The 22,500-nt window shown below is 40.4% G+C and overlaps 2 protein-coding genes and 1 pseudogene across 3 annotated transcripts in view; 2 read left to right on the top strand and 1 right to left on the bottom strand.

Moving 5' to 3' along the window:
• Positions 1-310, bottom strand: part of LOC138033249 (uncharacterized) — a 585-nt gene extending 275 nt beyond the window's left edge. Inside the window, exon 1 of the mRNA XM_068881020.1 lies at positions 1-310. This exon is cut by the window's left edge and continues 275 nt beyond it. Within this exon, the coding sequence (XP_068737121.1) occupies positions 1-310 (310 nt within the window).
• The window catches only part of LOC138033139 (endoribonuclease LACTB2-like), an 85,393-nt gene that overhangs the window by 18,216 nt on the left and 44,677 nt on the right, over positions 1-22,500 (top strand). The window lies entirely within an intron of this gene.
• LOC138033248 (uncharacterized) lies at positions 984-2,570 on the top strand (annotated as a pseudogene).

Below are 22,500 nucleotides of genomic sequence, written 5' to 3'. Positions count from 1 at the left end.
TCTTCTTCCCTTTATGATGATGCTTGTTTGCGCTTGAGTCACGAACTTGATTCACAGTAGTGCTTTTACTGTTCATATTCTCCAGTTGAGCTTGCACAGCCTCAAATGATCCTGCAGTTTTAAGTAGAACTTCTAGGGTTAAAGTGTCACCTTTCTCAAGCAATTTCTGCCTTAAATCATGGGACATACACCGCTGAACAACTTGATCTCGAATTTGATTATCCGCCTGATCAACGTAATCACAATCTTTCACAACTTGTCGTAACCTGGTCACGAACTGAGCCACCGTTTCACCCTCTCGTTGTTCCATACTTCGGAAAAGATGATTTTGGTACTTCGAATTTACCTTCGGAATGAAATATGCGTTCAACGCATCCACCGCTTTCTCATACTCGACTGCTGTGCCCGTATCAGCCAAAGTTTCGAAGATGTCTTGCACTTGTTCCCCGGCACAATGCAAAAGTAGAGCCCTTCTTTGCACTTTATTGTCAGCTTTATCTGCTTGGATGATGAGGCCCTTGCTGTCGGCATATAGCGAAAAACTTTTAATCCATCGTTGCCATCACCGGCCAATGCTCGAAGGTTCGCCGTTCCGATCGAAGGGTTTTACACTTGTTAGTAGATCATCCACTTTTATAGAGGCCATAATTTAACTCTCACGACCTAAAAGATCATCCTCGTCGCCAGATGTCGTGTCTTAATCGTGTATTGAAACCGATTCCAATGGATTATCAAGCCACACCAGAAACACTCAGAATCTAATCAGCCATGCTTTTAATAATAATCCCATCACTCTTTGCACTGCTAGATACATCATGTAGGATGCACTGAACATAGACTACAGTATCTGTCAACAGGTTTGACAATTAAGGCCTGAGAACTATCACTTCTTTGTTCTTTCATGTCCGTTTTCAAATTGAGCCAAATATTTCTCAGTAAACATCTGCCTGAGCTGCCAGAAAGTTTCTTCCTCAATCTTAGAAATGGCCGACAACATCGTAGAAGAGCAAACGTATACTAATCAGGATCAAGAAGAATTTAGCTCAGTTTTCATTCCCATTTTTAGTGGTTTGACAAATGCGTACCAAGAAAGTCAGGTTGATTCGTCATGTTCGTGTTCATTACCCATTGAAGCCGAAACACATTTGGAAAGCGTGGATCAGACATCGAACTCTGAGCCTGCTGAAGACCAGTCTCTTATTTTACCGAATAAGCAAACTAGACTGACAGATTTAACGGAAGATGGAACTATGGTTGAAGTGATGGTTGCCGAATGGCTTAATCCGACTTCGTCAACCTCGACACGTCATCACAATAAAGAAGAGGATGGCATGTGGGGTGACAAGCTCGCAGCTTTAGTTGATGAAATAGAAGAAGGATTACGAGATGAAGAAGGGATGTTTGCTACTACTGACGATGAAATGACTGAAATGAGCGAAAGGATGACGTACAGTGCCGAACTGGTGGGTAATGACACTCTAACGGAAGCAATTTTGGTCGAGGACAAAACAGAGGAGCATGTTGCTTCCACAGACAGTGATAATAAGCCCTTGTACCCCACAGCGACAGTTGCAGTCGGTACCAAAATGGTTCTCCTCGCTCTTTTCACTATAAAACACACTCTTCCCGCTCAAGCGATTGGAAATTTGTTGTCACTCATCTCCTTGGCACTTCCATCATCACACTGTCTTCCGAATACAGTGAGTAAGTTTAAAAACTTCTTCAAGAAGCTTAGAAATCCACTTTGCGTGCATTACATGTATTACTGTGCCTTTTGCTTGCAGTATATTGAGAGAAAAGCATCAACTGTGTGTCCTAATGGCAGATGCCTCCATGATTTAACAGCAAAAAATTCAGTAGCGTACTTTGTGGAAATACCAATTTTAGAACAGTTAAGAACATTCTTCACAAGGCCAACGTTCCATGAAGATCTACAATATCGGTTTAAAAGAAAGAAGAAGGTCGAAGATAACATTGAAGACATTTATGACAGAAATCTCTACAAGGAGCTATCGGGAAAGGGAGTTTTAAATGCTGCAGACAATATTTCGCTTTTAATGAATACTGATGGTGTGCCTGTTTTTAAATCCTCAAAGGTTTCAATTTGACCCCTTTATTATATTATGAAACATGTTATTTGCTGGTGTGTGGTTTGGTGAAAAAAAAAACCTGCAATGTGGACATTCCTAAGGCCGCATATGAATGTCCTGAAGGAACTTGAGTCAGGTGTTGAATTCGAGTCACCTAACAGAGGAAAGTTTTTCTGTAAGTCTGTACTTCTGGCATGCACTTGTGATCTGCCCGCTTGATGCCTTGTGTGTAACAGCATGCAATACAATGGGGAATACAGGTGCTGGAAATGTCTTCAGCCTAGCAAAACTGTGAAAACTGGACAACGGGGACATGCAAGAGGCTTTCCTTTCAACGAATTAAGAACTAATGAATTGACATTACAGCACGCAAAGGAAGCAGATGGCAGAGAAATCAAGGTATGTTGTCAATGGCGTCAAGGGTTTCAGCTGGCTTTCCATTCTTCAGCATCACGACGTTGTCCGCAGAACAGCCATTGATTACATGCATGATGTACTCCTAGGGGTTCAAAAACTATTGCTCAACTTGTGGTTCGGAAATACCCATTCAAAGGAAGAATTCAGTTTGTACCACTTACATGTAGTCAGCGTGGTTGATCAGCGATTGAAAAACATTTCTCCGACACTTGTCATAACAAGACTACCAAGATCTATTTCACAACATTTAAAGTATTGGAAGGCCAATGAGCTTCGCTCATTTTTGCTTTATTATGGTCTTCCTGTACTATATGGTTTGCTGCCTGATAAACATTTTGAGCACTACTTTTACTTTGTTCGAGCGATCTACCTCCTGTTGCAAGACACCATTTCAGAAGCACAACTTGCCACAGAAGAACAACTTCTGCAGCAATTTTGTTGCACTTTTTCAAACCTTTATCAAGAACGGTACGAAACTTTAAATGTTCATCAACTCCTTCATATAGTGAGTCTTAATGAGTTGGAATTCAAAGCCCTTCAGGGCTCGAAATTAACATTTTTAGTAAGGCGCCAATTGGCGACTGATCCAAAAATTTTGGTCGCCAGATCTTAACTTTTAGTCGCCATTTTTTTCACTGATGTTTTTTTCTTCATTTTTCTGATGATCATTTACACATGCAATCTTCTTTATAGTCCTAAGTTTACGTACTCGTAAGCTTCTAAGACTGAGATACTAAAACTTAAAAGGAAGCCAGTGCTCGTAAAACATATCATTACGCATTACGAGGTAAATAATCAATGTGAAAGCAGCTTCAGTCACGTTTCCTGTGCTTCCTCCACTTTTGTTAAGTTTCCATGTAACATCGAGTCTATAGCTTACATAAATAGACGAACCTGAACATAAACAATCACCAGTTTTCCATATTTTCAGCGCTAAAAAGCCAAGGCTTCCTTGCAATTTCGATCGACAGACGTATCGGTACTAGGCCCTGCTCTGCCACATTGTTGGTAGTCGTACCAGGCTCCATTCTTGTTTAGGTTACTATAAAACTACTGCGCAAAACACTTGCAAGTTGCGGTTTTTTTTCCAGTTTAATTATTGAGTTGCATTAATGAAGTCCTTTCAGCTTATCATACAGGTGAGGTTTACACTAACAGAAGCGACAAATGCTCTTAGTAATAACCCTTTCTGAAGGTTGAGAGACACTTTGACTTCAAGTTCTTTCCTGTTCTGCTCTTCTAATACCTCCCCCCCTCTTCTCAAGCCTTGTGCAATGGGTGTATCTTCCATCGGCTTTTGTTTTGCGAGACTCGCATCACGGGCGCAAAGATGACGTCCACCAATATTGTGCTTCTGCAAGGTCTCCTTTTTGAACGTGCGGCAACCTGATACAAATTCCGTTTTGCCTGCCAAGTGTGGAAAGGCACAACAAATTTTGCATGTCATTTTGTTGTCATCTTTGTCGAAATTGACCCAGGTGAACTCCTCCCGCCACTGCGGAACAAACTTGCGTTTACTAGCAGGCTTCTTAAGGGTAACTTGTCCTCTGTCATCAAGTGTTAGCTCTGCATTCTCTACACTTCTCTTGGTGGCTGTCTTCTCTTGTTGGTTACGCAAATAGTCAGCTTTTCCTTTCCCTTTCTTCTCCGGTTTGGCTTGGGCCGGCCTAAGAAAAGTTAAAATATTCCACTGTTTTGCTCCGACACTTGTTTTCTTTTCAACAGATTTCACATTAGCCGAAATGTTGGTAACAGGTACTTGGGGGGTTGCTTGGGTGTGAGAGGTTGCATCTGATAGCCACGCTACTAGCACAAAGTGGTTAGGCTTGTACCATGCGTTTGGTTGGTCATCAAGACTCCCTTCCCTTGACCACAGCAAGTAGACAGGATCACGCCCATCATCCAACACAGAAAGTCAGGGGTTTAGCAGCTGGTGCATTAAAGGACGGAACCGGAAGTTGACATCTGGATATAGCGAATATATCGGCCGTCTGATGACCGATGCGAACGCCATCACGTGAAGAAGGGAGCCCCATACTCCAATCTTGCAACTGGCTATAGCTTCAGCCTTGACTGCTTCAGTTTGACTCCCACCATCTGATATGACTTTGTCACCAACTGCCGTCAAGGCAACTGTAAATAGAACTGATTCCGGGATCTCGGTAAATTTGGCAGTTTTCTTGAAAATCTCATGCGTTGCATAAGACTCGGCATTGGAGTACAGTTCTTCTGCAACTAGAAGACGCAGCCAGTTACTTCGTGTTTCATCACAACAAAGAAAAAGCGAAACGGAATTATACAAACAATCTCCGTTTGCAGTGGATTTTAACGCCACAGGATGACCTGCTGGTTTGTGATCGATGTCTGGTATCAGGCTGGTTCCAAGGTCGTCCTTTGCCAGCTTGCAAAAAATCTGCTTTATCCGCGTGAACGGCCCACAACAAGCTCTAATCATCGATCAATTTCTTGCACGATTCTACATTGTTTGCATTCAGCAAAGTATGCAATGAATTTAAGGCATCTTTTGACCTAGAATTCGATGAAATATTCATGATCTGACCAGGGATCAGACCTCATGTGAACTTCACGCTTCAATGATTGCACGTGTTGTTAAGTGCGCCCGCAATACCAGCTGCTGAATCAAACATGGCGCTCGATTATGAAACATGGAGATCGAAGAGCCAGAAGAGTCGTGGGTTTGTTTTGTTATTTCTGTGCGCATAAATCGTGCATTTTATCCAAAACTACGGTTGATTTGCCTTTGCAGTTAAAAGGATGAAGGAAAAAGGTGAAGGTTAGTCGCCCACTGGCGACTAGCTCTAAAAATCTAGTCGCCAACGCTTGATTTTTGGTCGCATTGGCGACCAGTGAGTCGCAATGTCGAGCCCTGCCTTTGAAATGTTACCCACCACAGCAGAGGTGAACGCGTTCAACCGTGTAGAATTGAACAACGCTTTGATTTATGGTTTGGACTACAACCGAATGTTCAAGCGTTCTGTTCGTTATGGATTCAATAAGAAAAATCACATCAAGGCGCTCAACGAAAGGCAAAGGTGCTTTCCGTGTTCGCGGTTCTGAATTTTAAACGGGTTCATTTGGCTGATTGTAAGTGATCAGGTGGGCATGTTAAAATATAGTGGGTATATAGATAAATGTGCATATAAACTTATATATTTACAAAATTTTATCTTTTCATTATAGCCTCGTTTCGAAAGCAGCTGGTCTTTCTACTTCTATTTCAGTCACAAAGAGCAGGGCCCTCAGCTCAGCGCAACAGTGCAGCATAAGCTTACATTTGTACTTCAAACGTTATCACTCAGACCTGATGTAACTTCAGCGATGCTCAAAAAACTTTCAGCCTAAATTACAGCCCAATAATTTTTGCCTCAATTGAGGCTCATTAACTCGACCAAATTTACGACCTAGAAAAGTTGGGTTTCTTTTATTTTCTACTGTTGAGGTTGACAACCGAAAATTCAACCTAAATTTTTTTCGTTTGAGCTGTTTGGTTCATCTTTGGTCGCCCTTTGGGTCTCTGCGCAGATGTAAGGCCTTAATTGGGCCATGTTTAGGTTCATTAGGGCCATAGAATTTGGTACGGGCAGCCCGCTTTGACCACAGAGACAGGATAACTGGCACATCTCCTCTGATTTGCTGGAAAAATCGAAATCATCACTACATAGACGACGCAGTCTAAAAAATTGAGAATAAGGAATGGAGTTCTTGACATCTGATGGATGTGACGATGAATACAACAAATAACTGTGAGAATCTGTAGGTTTGTAGTGCACACTGGTACATAGCACGTTGCCACTAATAGAAACTTTGATATCTAGGAAAGCCAAAATGAATGAAGTTTCTGAAATTTCCCAGATATATTTAATATTTGAACCACTTCACAGGCTTAAGAATAAGATCATCTTATTCTTAAGCCTAAATCTATTGACTGATTCTGCCACCCCAAGATTTTTTAGATGATTTTCGTACAACATAATGGAACTCTGAGAGAAGCAGCACAAAACAGGGTTCCCCTTTCCACTGAAGTTTCAATGTAATCGACTAGCGCATCAAGAGCCCTTGATTGGTTAATTTTTTCATCCTCCTCAGCTTCCAACACCTCTGTACTTTTGTTTCTTCTTTTTGAGGACCTGTGACGGTTTTGTAACATCGTTAAGCATTCATGTTATACTTCGCCTCAATAGCAATTAAATCTCACCCTGAGAGTGGTTACAATACCCCCTTGTCCTGCTTTACAGAGCAGAAAGGAACTCATTCGACAAGTGAAGGCGTTACTGTTTCGTGGCTCACAAAGATGTATCACGTTCGTGAAGTCCTAGGAATGCTGGGCAGACCGTTTCCTTTGTTATTGAATGTAGAGGTTGTGTCGCAACCACTGAAAGCATGAAAGACAGGGAGGAAACATGACGTCTACTCACCAAGGCAGATATATCCTGTTCATGGTAATGTAGGAACTTGAAAGCTTCAACCCATACAAAATTGCAATCCACATATCCACATTGTCCTTCACTGCTTCTGTGAAGTAGTTCATTATGATATTGAACCACTTCACAGGCTTAAGAATAAGATGATCTTATTCTTAAGCCTAAATCTATTGACTGATTCTGCCACCCCAAGAGTTTTTAGACGATTTTCGTACAACATAATGGAGCTCTCAGAGAAGCAGCACGAAACAGGGCTTCGCTTTCCACTGAATTTTCGATGTAATCGACTAGCGCAACAAGAGCCATTGATTGGTTATTTTTTTCATCCTCTTCAGCTTCCAACACCTCTGTACTTTTGTTTCTTCTTTATAAGGACCTGTGACGGTTTTGTAACGTTGTTAAGCATTCATGTTATACTCACCCTGAGATTTTGGCTGGCAGCTGAAATTCTTGTAAAGAGGATTTTCTATCTGCTTCTGATGTGGAAAACCTGTGAAGCACTGTAGCACTGTCTCCCTCATCACAGAAAATTCAGTTATCAGTGGCACTAGCTTTGCATTTGATGGATGGCAATTTGACAAAAATACCCTTAAGTGCCCTTAAGGTACTATAAACATCGAAGTAGAATGTACAGGCATTGAGACGACATCGTGAAGGCTCACTCATGGTTTGTTGACAGATAACACAAGATTCCACTGAATAACTAGGGATGTTGGGTGTACTGACTTTCATCTGTTCATTACCTTTCCAAAAACTGAGGCAGTTATCCTTTTGGACCTCTTGACATACCAACACGGATCCTGACTCTGTCACGTGGTACTTAAACGGATCTCGTTTGCCTCATCAACTGTGATCAAAACTGAATTTTCTACTAGTTTCAACTGTTCCTGTGTAAAAACTAGTGTATCCAGGGCACTCAGCACATTTGCAAAAATAATCTGATCAACCAACACCATCTCTGATGTGACAGTGCTTCTGATAAAGCCCTATCAGCTTTCCTAAAGGGCTCTGCCATTGCTTTGATTTCATCCTTGGTTTATTCCTCGGACAAAAGGTGGTGTTGCACTATAACGTTCTCTTCTTCCACTCACAAGTAGCCTTTTACACTTTTTGTTGAACTCTGTTTTCAAATGAGGGTAATGGTTACAATCTAAGGGTACACCACTTCTGGGTAGCTTGCGTGGGTGTTAACTCCTGTGGAATTTGATGGAAGCTCAAGTTTACAAAGTCCAGCATGGTATGGAGAAGTGCTGCAACGTGGTTACAATACCCCCCTTGTCCTGCTTTACAGCAAGACTTCGCATATTCCACCTCTCCACTTTTCTGATTCAGATGCACATAAACCAAATACTGGATCCTCTTCATTCATGCACTAACTCTTGCTTTCACCAAAAATACCCAAGTTCTTGTGATAGTGTTTGCCTTGACCAAAATGCTTCTCACTTTCTCGCCACAACCCATGCCCTTTCTTCAAGTTGTGGTAAGCATGTAGAGTGTTCTTATCTGGCATTGCTCTATTGTTCTTGACTAGTTTGTTTTCCAATTTCGCATGACTAAAGGCTCGCAAGTGTTTTAAAGATTTTGTCCAACCTCTGCTATCGCCGTGCAAAGATTCAAGATTGAGAATGACCTGTGCTGCTTCTCGTCTCTTGTTAGAGTTGCCCTTTGATTTGTTAATCGGCTTTTCACAAAAAAACAACATCAGGCACGTGCCTCAAAGCTTCAATGTCATTTAAGTAGGAGTTTTCAGCAGAACTAGGGTCATCAAGGGTATTTTCATCCTCCAATTCATCACAACTACCACCTGCAAAACGCCATCATGTTTGGGTTAGGGTTTAGGGTTAGGTTAGGGTTAGGGTTAGTATGCGTGACTATCAAGACCACAATTCTCTATGGGCTCGCCTCCGGTTGACATCATAAGGGGTAAGCCCTATTAATCCAGTCGCCATACAGGATGAAGGTCGAATGTGACCCAAAAACACTGACTCCCCATCCGTGGACCCCCTACAGACCAGGTTCATGGACTACGCCTACGGACCCCCTCTACAGACCACCCCGAAACAACATAGAAATAACAATAAATAAAATAAAAGATAATGAGTAACAACTGAAGATTTTACTTATTGGTTGTCTTGATAGACCACTCGGGTCAGTTAAGATCTGCAAAGTTGACAAACTAATGCTCAGTCAGGCTCGGGCGCAAATATGGTTGCTTTCTTGGGTAGCGGAAAAGTGGGCGAGACTAAAAAAAGAGGGAACTTTAGTCAAAAGAGAACGGGTGATGACATTACTGAGAGAGCTTGATCCAGAGAGTGTAGAAAGCAGGTGCAAGAAGAAGTTGCATTGACGTGCATAGCACACAAAAGGCCAAACTTTACATGGCATATTGATGGCCATGATAAGGTAAAGGTAAAGGAACACCTTATTTAATGTCAGTAATTCCTTTACCCTCTAGAGCAAGGGTATTCTCCCAGGAAGTCGATGGTGCGTTCATTTTATCCCCCTCTTTCCATCAGTGCTCTGTTTTAAGGGTATTTAAAGCTACTTTAAGCTACACCAAAAGGAAAGAAGTCGAAACAAGGAAGTGAGATCCAGGGATCGAACTCGGGACCTCTTGCACCAAGGCCTTTCACTAACCTACTGTGCTATTGTTTGAAACCCTTCAGATTCAGCGTGCACAGCTGCAGTGATGGCTTCTGAAAAAGGCTCCTCTGATTAGAAGTTGGTCCCACAAATAAGAAGCCAGAGGTGATCGCGGGATACTTCCTTGATGCTGTGAAGCTGGTGGCTGGCATGCCTAGAAAGATGAGATCAGATGATGGAATGGAAAACCGTTTGGTTGAAGCACTCCAACCTTTCCTAAGCTCCTCTCACAATGATGAAAATTCTGGTCTGGGGTGTTTTACCACTGGCAGATCCACTGCTAATAAGAGAATTGAGGCTTATTGGTTTCAACTGGTGAAGGATGGCCCTTGTTGGTGGATCAATTTTTCTTTAAAGGTTTGACAGACCTGGGACTGTATGCTGTATGCAGTGTGATTTTGCTTCATGACATCATTGAGAAATGCGCTTCACCATGTTGCTGAAATGTGGACTCAACATCTGATAGCATCCAGCAAGTAGTAGTGGACCTAGAGGAAGACCTGACAGTATGTTTATTTCTTCCTTGCGTGTTTGATTCACAAGATTACAAAGTAGCTGTTGACCCAGACTAAACTGAAGAGTTTGTAAATGAATCAACTATTTGTCCAAGAGATTTTAGCCCAGAATTTGAGGAGTTTGCCCTCATAATAATGAATGCTCTTGGTCTGAGTCTTCCTAAGGGGCCGTTGACGTATTCACTTTGTCCCCACTTAACGTCAACTGGACGTTTAGGTCAGACCCCGCCCCCCTCCTTAACGTCACAAGAGTGTGAATATGATGGTGTGCGGACGTGTATCTGAGGGCTCCGCGAATTCCATTGAATTTGTTGGCACTGAACCTTCCTCATCTCCCTTAAACCATTACCTACATTGGGACGACAAACAAAGTCTATTTAAGTGGAAAGGGAGCCTAACACAACTTCAGGAATTTTGTTCGAAAGTCCTGAATTTGGAAGTTTCTGCAACCACGAGTCCCTCTGAAAGGTCTAGTTCTTTGAAGTCGAAGACAATCACGTTGGTTTTATTAAACAGTACCGGCACCCTTCAAATTCAAGGTCCGGAAGCAAAAGCTATGAAAGCTGAACTGAAGAAGCTACTCCAGTTACCGGTTGATGACAACTCGGTTATTCTCGTTAACGAAGAAGAAGCTTCTACACCGGCATTTAACAAGAACGCCGAATCAGTACAAGAGGAGTTAGACTGTCTGAAATCTGAAGTGCGGAACTTATGGGCTCATATAAAAGAGAAACCTACTAAAGAGGAAGACCTGAGATCCGAAAATTCTCGACTTAGGGATATAATTCTATCTTTGAAGGAAGAAAATAAAAAGTTAGTCCAAGAACGCGATTCTTTGAGTTTTGCATTGCAAATCGTATCCAGAGAAGCAGCTACTCAATGCCGTCCAACGAATAACACCTTTAACGAACATACCATTGTCCAAAATATGGATGAATCAACACCTTGCGCCAACAAAGAACAAAGCTTCATTGTGAAATCAAAGAACAAAAGAAAGAAATCGAAAGACAAAGGAGGTCCTAATAACACCCTGACAGGAAAAGAATCCGAACCCGAAAAACAACCAAAAGAGCGCACAACCCTGCTCATAGGAGATTCGATGATCTCAAGAATACCTGGAAAAGACCTGGGAAAAGCAGTCGGCCATAGGGTTATAGTCAAGCCTTTCTCGGGCGCTAGGACAAAGGCCATGAATCACTATCTCAAACCTAATCTGGAATCTTCGCCCAACGAAGTGATTTTACACATTGGGACTAATGATCTTAAAGCCAGGGATCCAAAGGCTGTTGCGGAATCGATTGCGGATCTCGTGAGGCAGATTGAGGGCACCTGCGATACTATAGTCACGCTTTCGGAGCTTGTATGCAGAAAAGATAAGCTTGACCAGGCAGTGAAAACAGCCAACAAGCATCTAAAGAAGTTCTGCCATCAAAATGGATGGAAATTAATCCATCATGAGAACATATCTCATAGTGGACTCAACAAAGGTGGACTGCACTTAAATTTTAAAGGTAATGAGCAGTTTTATAATAATTTTAAATCGCACCTAGAATGAGATAATATGCTGTCCGTCAATGCCGTGCGGGATGCATTAAGCAACCAAAGGGCCGAAAAATCTGTCTCGATATTGCCTCCTTTGCGCGGTTTTAGAATGGCATCACTCAATATTAATCAATTAACTACACATATAGACGAATTAAGAATCCTATTAGCAAACAATGATATCGATATTGTTTCCATAAATGAAACGAAACTGAACGAGAGTATTCGAGATCATGATGTTCATATTCCGGGATACAAAATAATTCCCCGCGATAGACTTACAAAATGCGGCGGAGGGGTATGCTTCTATGTAAAAAATTCAATCAATTTTACAGTACGAAATGACCTACATATGGATGCATTAGAAAATCTTTGCTTGGAAATCCATAAGCCAAATTCAAAATCTTTTGTGATTGTTACTTGGTACAGACCACCTGACTCTCCCGTTGGCATTTTTTCTCCATTTGAATCTCTAATCGGGAAATTGGATAGTGAAAATGTAGAATTTTTTGTACTGGGAGACATGAACTGTGACATGATCACTACTCGATATGATAATGACACATCCAAATTAAGGAGTATTGCTGATGTCTACAGACTCGAGCAGCTCATCTCTGAACCGACGAGGATAACACCCACCTCATCAACTCTAATTGATTTAATTTATACCAACTGCTCGGATAAGATTGCTTGTTCGGGAGTTTGTCATATCGGGATAAGTGATCATAGCATGGTGTGTGTATAGAAAACTTGCTCTGAACGGGATGTCTCATGGACATAATTCTATTACATATAGAAATTTCCGAAATTTCGATCGCCAAAATTTTCGTTATGATATTCTATCTCAATGTTGGGATAATGTATACGAGTCTTCCAACCCAAACGTGGTGTGGCAGCAATGGAAAAGTACATTTCTGGCTATCGCTGACAAACATGCCCCACTGAAAACGATGCGCGTTTGTTCAAGGAGTTCTCCGTGGATTACCTCTGAATTGAAAGACCTTATGCATAATAGAGACATATTAAAAATCAAAGCTAGCAAGACAAATGATCCTAACGATTGGGCATTATTTAAGAAACAAAGAAATATAGTCAATAAGCAAATACGCTCAGCTAAGCAAGTTTATTACCAAAATAGTTTTAATAAGCACACCAGCGACTCCCGAAAGACCTGGCAGACTATAAACGAGCTAACTTCTCGGAAATCTGGGAAAACGTCAGTGGCGTCACTAAAAGTGAACGGATTAACGATAACTAATCCCTTGGAGGTATCAAATGAATTCAATAACCACTTTGCTAACATTGGTCCAAAACTTGCCAGTGAGATAAATTGTGATAATGGTAGCTATCAAAGATATCTTACTGTTACAGATAAAGGGTTTAAGCTCCAACCCACCAATCCAAACAAAGTATTTTCACTTTTAAATAAACTAGACAAGTCAAAGGCAACGGGCCTTGACAAAATATCTGCTAGGTTTGTCAGGGAATGTGCTGACCTTATTTGTATGCCGATATGTGATATTTTCAATCAATCCATTAGTCAAGGGACGTTTCCAGATGACTGGAAATATGCAAGGGTTACCCCTCTTTATAAACAGGGTGACCGCCCAATATCGGTGATTCCAATAGTGGCAAAGGTGTTTGAAAAGATAGTTTATGAACAGCTTTATGCCTATTTGGAAGCGCACGATATTCTATGTCAAAATCAATCAGGGTTTCGTGCTAATCATTCAACTGTAACAGCTTTGTTGGAAGCGACAGATTCTTGGGCATATAATATTGATAACGGAAAAATCAATGGAGTCATTTTTCTAGATTTGAAAAAAGCTTTTGACGCTGTTGATCATCAGATCCTTCTATCGAAACTAAACTATTATGGTATACATGGCAAATCTTTCAAATGGTTTCAGTCATACTTAGAAAACCGCACACAAAAATGCTCTGTGAACGGGTCGCTATCCAATAGCTGCACATTGACATGCGGCGTCCCTCAAGGGACCATCCTCGGTCCATTATTGTCCTTATTATATATCAACGACCTTCCAAATTGCTTATCAAATTGTAGACCGAGAATGTACGCTGACGACACGCACCTTACATACGCGGGCAGCAATCTTGAGAATGTTCAGTTTTGTCTAAATGAAGACCTAGCAAACGTTTTCAACTGGCTACAAGCGAACAAACTCACATTGAACATGACCAAAACCGAATTCATGCTAATAGGGTCAAGGCAGAGACTGAATACTCTCACAGCTTCACCAACAATTAGAATGACCAATACTCAAGTGAGCCAGGTTACAGCTACAAAATCGCTTGGTGTGATAATAGACGATAAACTCGATTGGCATAGTCACATCGAAAAATTAACTAAAAAGATCGCCTCTGGTATCGGGGCCCTAAAGCGAATTAGGCACCTGATTCCAGCATCAACCTTACATCTCATTTACCAAGCTTTAGTAAAACCTCACTTTGATTACTGTGACATTGTTTGGGGTAACTGTGGGAAAACGCTACGAGACAAACTGCAAAAATTGCAGAATAGAGCAGCCCGTGTGTTGACATTCTCGAACTATGATGCTGATGCAACTGAGCTACTCGAGTTTTTAGGGTGGAAAAATCTTGCACGCCAGCAGGAAATTCATAAAGCCACTATGGTGTTTAGATGTCTGCACGGGCTAGCTCCGGAGTATCTGTATTCAAAGTTTATGTGGCGTGACTCTGCTTATGTCCTCAGGGACTCTGAAAATAAGCTCAATGTTCCATTACCGCGCACTGATTATTACCGAAAAAGCTTTAGCTACAATGGCGCCACATTATGGAACAGTCTACCATGGGATATAAGGAACACAGAGTCTCTGGGGGTATTTCAACGCAAGATTAATGACATTCTTTAAGTCCAACGCACGGCATTCACGGAAAACAGCTTTTAGTTTATAGCTTGAACTTTAAATATTTTTAAATATTTTATATTTTAACTAGTTTGTATTTTATTGTAATCATTTTAAAATTTTACCTTTTGTAATTTAGATTTTAGCATTGTTTGTAATCTTAGCTGATGATTTTACCGTGCATAAATAATAAAATATCATATCATATCATATCATATCAACGTCCACTTCACATTTTTTCTTCCCTAAAAGTCCCTGTCCGGCTCCAGTCGCTACAGCTGATTAGAAATATGCACATGTGCTTTTGCTACAGGGAGAGGTCAACAATCGGTATCAATAAAATTGACTATTTTAAAGAAGGTGGCGAGAACTTCATACATAATACTCAGGTTTCTCCTACCTATACAACTGCATTTTCCTGTTGATCCTGTTTGTATCTCCTTCTAAATACAGTATTCAAAGGAAAAGCCCGAATAGCCAGCCCCCATGTTGTTATAAACACATCAAGCCTATGGTCCGTTGGCAATCCTTTTTCGCTGTCATATATGTGTTGATCTTTCGCTACTCTGATGCCACTAGCTTTCTTCCTTGTTCGGCGAGATGTCAAAACAACTAACCTTGTATGGAACAACTGTGAAATAAACTTGATGCGCAGGATGCCTGATCTACGAAGACCCAATATCTAAGTATGAAAAGTTTATCTTGCTTTTTTTTTGGCAAAACAAAGGTCAAGGTCATTCAAAGGAAAGGGTTGTTCGATCAACCAAAAAAAAAATAGCGATAGCTTTAGGATACAGCAAAAGTGTTCACAATGTGAAATGTAGAATTTATGGTGACTAAGGACAGAGTTTAAAAGACTACAATTAATATTTTTTTCTTGTTAAACTTGTCCTTCTTTCTCTTCAATTTTGTGACACTCGTTCTAAAAATGTATTAGTTTGCTACTGTTCAAAAGTGCACCACACTAACGTCCACAGCCTTAGCCCATCCCCCCCTAAACGTCCAGTTGACGTTAAGTGGGGACAAAGTGAATATGTTGATCTCCCCTAATGATGCCAGGGAAGGGTTTCAGCTCTATGTAACCTAGATCAAAGAATTAGAAAAATTAACGTTCTCACATATCTAGTCATTTCAATAATAATAATAATAATAATAATAATAGTATATAAACTTATATAGCACTGTGTCCTTAAGCTCAAAGTGCTTTACAGCTTTAAAAGTAATAAACTAACAGAAAATAGTCCAAAAAAGGAACGTCTTTAACTTTGATTTAGATGTAGTTAGATTGTTGGAGTCACGTATATGATCTGGAAGTTCATTCCACAAGTTGGGGCCGGGGTAACAGAACGAACGTTCGCCATACTTGACCAGGTTGGTTAGTGGTACTACAAGCAGTTTCTTTGTTGCAGAACGTAGCATTCTTGGTGGTAAGTAAAGGTGCAATATGTACGTTATGTACTTAGGGATAAGATCATTAAGGGCCTCAAATGTGATTAGCAGTATCTTGAACTCAGTGTGTGTGTAGACAGGCATCCAATGCAGCTGCTTCAGGATTGGAGTGATGTGCTGGAATCTCGTCTCTCTTGTCACTAATCGAGCAGCGGAATTCTGAACAGTTTGGAGGCAATCCATAAGGAATTTGGGGGAAGTCCGCATAGCAAGGAATTGCAATTGTCTAATCTTGAGGTGATAAGAGCATGTACTAGAATTCCAGGGTCAGATTTCGAGAGGCAGTTTTTAATCTTGAAATTGTTACGAAGATGGAAAGAGCATACTTTACAGACGCTGACAACATGCGGCTCAAGAGACATATTCTGATCAAAGATCACACCAATATTTTTAGCTGAGGTAGATGGCTGAATGCATTCGTTGGAAACTTGGAGAAGATTGATTTCTGCATCTGGGGGATGTTGTCCGCTCAGCACCAGAAGTTCTGTCTTCTCACCATTGAGTTTCAGCCTATTGCATAGCATCCATGTGTCAATATCTTAAACACAATGTTCAATACGTGCTAAAAACACCAGCTGGTCAGGAATAGTTTGCTCAGAAGCCAGATATAACTGCGTGTCATCTGTGTAAAAAACGAAATCCGAGAACATAGCGCCTGATAATATTGGCAACTGGTGCTGTGTACAACACACACAGCAACAGGCTAAGTACTGACCCTTGAGGCACTCCGCAGATGATGCTTTTTTTCAGACGACTTGACCCTGTCCACCGTTATTACTTGTGTTTGGTTTTCCAGATATGATTTTAGCCATGCGAGGACCTGACCCTTCAAAGCAAACCTATTTGAGAGTCTTTTAACGTAAGAGTTGCAAATTTTGAACAGTTTTAATTGTGTACTCCAAATGGTTCATTGATGTGGTATAAAGTAATCAAAACAAGGGGCACCTTCAAGGGTAATGTAACAACAACATTGTTACATATTATCGCTATCACCAAGCCCACTCGAATCACTGAGGAGACTAGAACTTTAATTGACCTATTTCTAACATCAAGACCAGAACTGTACACCTGCGGTGTTATTCCAATAGGCTTCTCTGATCACTGTGCTATTTTCGGAGTCAGAAAACTCCACAACATCAAGCGCCCTCTGCCTAAAATTATTCAGAGCAGAAATTATAAAAATTATGATCCTGCATTCTTTAGCGACGATTTGAATAAGATCCCATGGGATATTCTCGAAATGGAATCAACGTCAAATGAAGCTTGGATTGTTTTCAAAGATCTTTTTTTGACAGTTGCTGACAAACATGCGCCTGTTGCCACGCGAAGAGTTCGCGGGTTTTCAGTTCCATGGCTAACATCAAGTATAAAAGAATTAATGACAGAAAGGGATTACCATCATAAAAAAGCGATCAAAACAAATCAAGAACTGCACTGGAGCAAATACAAGCGCTTACGAAACACCGTTAGCAAGAAAATGAAGAAAGCAAAATCGGATTATTATTCTTCTCGCTTAACAGAAACCCAAGACCCAAAAACAATGTGGGAAATCCTGAAAGAAATCATGCCAAACAAGAAAAATGCCGGTGTGCCAAAAACTGGCAGTTTGTCTGCATTAAAGTTCAATCACTTCTTCACTTCCATCGCCGGAAAACTGTGTGAACGATTTCAACTAAGCACTTACATAAAGCCACTAACACCAAGAGTAAATAACAAATTTTCTATGGAAGAAGTGAACGAAATGTTTGTCTGTGATGAACTGAAGAGACTTAAATCAAAGAAAGCCACTGGTCTAGATGGAATGTCTGCAAGACTTTTAAAGGATGCAGCTTCTGTGATAGCCAAACCCATTACTTATATTATTATACTATTTCAACTGGCGAAATTCCACCTGAACTTAAAGAAGCGAAAGTTACGCCTATATTCAAGAACGGTAAAAGAACCGAAGAAAGTAACTATAGGCCTATATCCGTGTTGCCCCTAGTCTCCAAGGTTATGGAGCGTGCAATCCAAGTACAGCTTGTGAAATTTCTTGAAGCAAACGAAGTTCTGTCAGCGTACCAATCTGGATTCCGAAAAGGACATTCTACCGAAACTGCTGTGACTTATCTCACTGATCAGATCTTGGAACACATGGATAATCAACAAATGACTGGCTCCGTCTTCATTGACTTAAAGAAGGCTTTCGACCTAGTTGACCATAACTGTTTGTTACAGAAGTTAGAGCACTATGGTGTCAGAGGGAAAAGTCTCACATGGTTCCAGAATTACCTAGGATCTCGTACACAACGAGTACGATTTGGACAGGACTTGTCACCAAGCCTCCCCATTGAGTATGGTGTTCCACAGGGATCCCTGCTGGGACCACTACTTTTCGTTATATACATCAATGACTTGCCAAGCTGTCTCAAAAACACGCACATCAGTATGTATGCTGATGATACAGTCATCTATTGCTCGGGTGCAAACCCAAAGGAGATAAAGAAGGCCCTTCAAGAAGACCTAGAGCGGGTTGTAACTTGGATGGAAATAAATCGTCTGATTCTGAACAAAGAGAAAACAAAGGGAATGCTTTTCGGGACGAGACAAAGGCTGGAAGCCGTCGCAAACTTTTACATCACCATAAGTGGTACCAATGTCGAGATGGTCAGTAAATTCACATACTTGGGCGTTACCCTCGATGAGGAACTGAAATGGAAAGTACACGCTGAAGATGTTCACAAGAAAGTATCCAAGTGACTCGGTCTCCTCAGACGAATACGCTCAACTCTCACTTTACAAGCAGCACAAGCGTTATACAAATGCATTATTGAACCAATTTTTAGTTACGCAGACACAGCCTGGGGTGAACTACCCGAGAGCAGCATCACTAGTCTGCAACGATTACAAAATCGAGCCGCGAAAATCGTCACCTGTCAGAAAAGTACAAGGACAGCCCGAAATATTGTAAATTGGCCAGATTTAGAAACACTGCGAAAAATACACAAATGTATTTTAGTATATAAATGTTTACGGAATTTCGTTCCTATATACTTAAAAAACTATTTTAAGGTAAACAATGATGTACACAATTACAACACTAGGCAGAGGAGAAATATTCACCCAAATAAAACAAATCTTGTTCTTGGGGGGCGAACTTTTAAAAATTCAGGACGTTTAGCTTTTAACTCACTGCCAAGCAGAATCAAAGAGGCAAGTTCTCTAGCAATTTTTAAACGCCTTCTTAAAGGACATTTTATCTGATTTTTTTTTTTTGTTTGTTTTTCTTTTCTTCCCTTTTGTAAATTTTAGCAAATTTTACCTAACCTTGTAATCTTATTGTAAATGTGCATATGTAAGTTTTTATTGAACCCAGGGCCCCTAAGGATACCAGCCTTGCAGCTGACTGGGCTACCCTGGTAAAATAAAGTTGTCTTGTCTTGTCTTGTCTTGTCTTGTCTATGGCATTTGGCAAGCCTGATAAATAACCTAAGAACAATGTCAGGACTAAGAATAATTATATCTAAGTTTCAATAGCAAACAAAAGCAACTACACAACTAAGCTGAACACAATTAAGCCTTGGTTGAATACCTAGAAACACAACCAAATGGTTTTGAGCAGAAGGTACAACAGATGTTGCCCATGAAAAAGCTAAAGTTTGTACTGAAACCTGAGCAACCCGTTTGTGCTCATATAGGTAGGTGTTACACACGGGCTAGTCAAACTGTATCCATATCCCAGATGTCATGGTTAAGAATATCTGTGAAGTCCTCCCTAAATTCTTCGTAGTTAGCATATGTCGAAGGGATCTCAAGAAGTGATCCACATGTATGGGCAATAGGTCACAAAGCTAAACCCTCACACTTAATGAACCGTCACCGGCAGGAGTTGTCTATCCAGACAACTGGTAAGTCAAATCTTGGGTTTTATTATATTTTATTGTTATTTCTATGTTGTTTTCGGGTAGTCCGTAGGGGTAGTCTGTAGACCTTTCCATAAGGCAGTTTATGGACCCGGTCTGTAGGGGTTCCTTGGACCGGGGGTCAGTGTTTTCGAGTTACCCTCTGTGATTATGGAAGATCTTTAAGACTCCAATAGCTCGTCTTATAATATTATAAGGTACAGATGAGCTTGCGCTACTAAGTTTGAAAATCACTGCCAGACTTTTGGAAGTATTAGTATAATCTTATTTGTGACAAATGTAGACTATTAAATTATTAATCAAGGTTAAATACTGATATATTCCACCGCCTGTGAAACCATGTCATTTGTTCTAAAGTCGTTTATAAATTTGTAAATATATCTCCGTTTTTAATGTCCTCATTACTTAAAAATACTATCATTTTGCTTTTGGTTCTCTGCACTTTGATGTACATGTGCATGTAACCTCTTCCACTATACTTGGTTTCTGGTTCCCAGGATTTGCTTTTTTTATACTGTACATGCAAGTACTTTTCTCATATGGCCTTCCTCCAGGAAAAACTATGCACACTAGTACTTATAGTTTAATTTTGCATGTGTCCATTGGTCTCTTGTTAGATTATTTAGCATCCTGGATCAAAACAGTATACTACTGTTATGTCACACAGTATGCCATATGTGTTGAATAACATTTAGGATACATGGAAAGTAATCTCTTGTCCTTGGCCTCCAGGAGCTGTTTTTTACTTGTTGGATGAAGTGAAAGGAACACTGAATGTTTGATGTTTCTTCAAATGGCCCACTTGGTATTCCCATAATCTACCAGCAAGCAGTTGTAAACACGTGAATGCCAGACATCTGTGAATGGCTTGTCAACATACTTGCAGCCTTACATGTATACCCACATCAACTTAAAGCACCGGGGTCTATTGCTTCATAAATAAAATCGTTTGAGATATAGTGACAAAAACGAAAATACATTGTACGTATTGTGCTCTTTCAACGCGGCGATGCAAAAGTTTGATGTGATAATTATCGCTGACTGGATCTTATCTTTCGTATCTCTATTGAACCCAATCACAATCTTCTTCCATCAGTTCCTTGTGGGGCATAATGAAAATTCCCTTTGTCTTATTTAATTTACATAATCTATCAGCAAGCACTTGTAAACATGCAAATGCCAGATATCTGTGAATGGTTTGTCAACTCGCTTGCAGTGTAACATTTAAGTACATCAGCTTAAGGCACTGGGGCAATCATTTTGTCAACATTCGGACTGAAGTATTGCTTCATAAATAAGATCATTTGAGATTGAGATATAGTGACAAGAACGAAATATGTATTGCACTGATTCAACACAAAGATGCAAAAATTCGATGAGATAAGCAGATTGAACTTTATCTTCTGTATGAAGACGATGAATAAAAATGGTTCTGTTTTTGATCATTGAACTATCCAATCCAATTTTCGTAATACTTCCTGAAACTGAACAAACCTTCAGTTCCTTTCAACTCTAGTGGGGAGGGGATGAAAGTTGAAGCAATGAGTACTGGCAAGTTTCTTGTGGGGGTGGTAGGAGAGGCTAACCACTATTATTTCCCTCTTATTCCACTGAACATTGCAGTCTCTCATGGTGCAATCAAGTTAAGGTACAATATAACAAGACTCATTTTATTTGAAGCACGCTGTTTTGAAAAACCTCTCTGAGCAGAGCAGAGAACCAACAAACTCGACCCACATATGACGCTGAGTGTAATATAAGGACATATAGTTAGCCCATTTTCTATTTTATTATTGTTTATTATTATTATTATTATTATGACAGTTTGAAACTTTTGAATGTCAATACCTTAAAGCTACCTGGGGCGTTAATCGTAACCCAGGAGCTCCTTAAAAACACCATGTTCAAGTCCTATTTACAAATATCTTTCTAAAAGTATTATCCACTTAAATCTATTAAACTATGTGAAAATATAAAATAAGTGATTGCTAAAATTAAAAAAAAAAAAAAAATATATATATATATATATATAAAAAATAATAATAATAATACATTTTTTTTTTTACAATAATATCCTTTGCTGAAATGAAATTCGTGTTATATTGCTGGTAAAGTTTATGTGATTACTTTAAAAGTGCGGGCAATATTAAGAGAGCTTGATAAGACCGATTTCTGCATCTTTAGCAGGACTCCTTTAGTTCTCACTCTTGACCCGAGTAAATTCCTCATTCCCTCCTCCATGTCTGTGGACCATCCACCTAGCACGTCAATAATGATGTTGTATTGTTGCACATCGTACCCAGGGTACTGTCGCTTTATCTCCCATCTTAGGGGGGCATACTTGGCTGTCTTCTCCTCTTCCTTACTCGTTCGGTTATCAATCCATGGACAGCTCATCTCTAGTGCTATCACCTTCTCCTGTTGGTGGTCGATAAAACGGGCATCGATTCTGTTTGCTCTCACCTCGGTGTGCTCAGCATACAGCGGGACATCCCAGTAGGCTTGAAACTGGTCGTTTTCATATACCGGTTTGGGTTTTACTTGGGAGAAAAAAAAACCCAAACCGGTATATGAAAACGACCAGTTTCAAGCCTACTGGGATGTCCCGCTGT

Source organism: Montipora capricornis, chromosome 14 (assembly GCF_036669925.1).
Source record: "Montipora capricornis isolate CH-2021 chromosome 14, ASM3666992v2, whole genome shotgun sequence".
Classification (NCBI taxonomy): domain Eukaryota; kingdom Metazoa; phylum Cnidaria; class Anthozoa; order Scleractinia; family Acroporidae; genus Montipora; species Montipora capricornis.
Note: the sequence above shows the minus strand (reverse complement) of the source record. Positions and strands in the feature narration are given on the sequence as shown.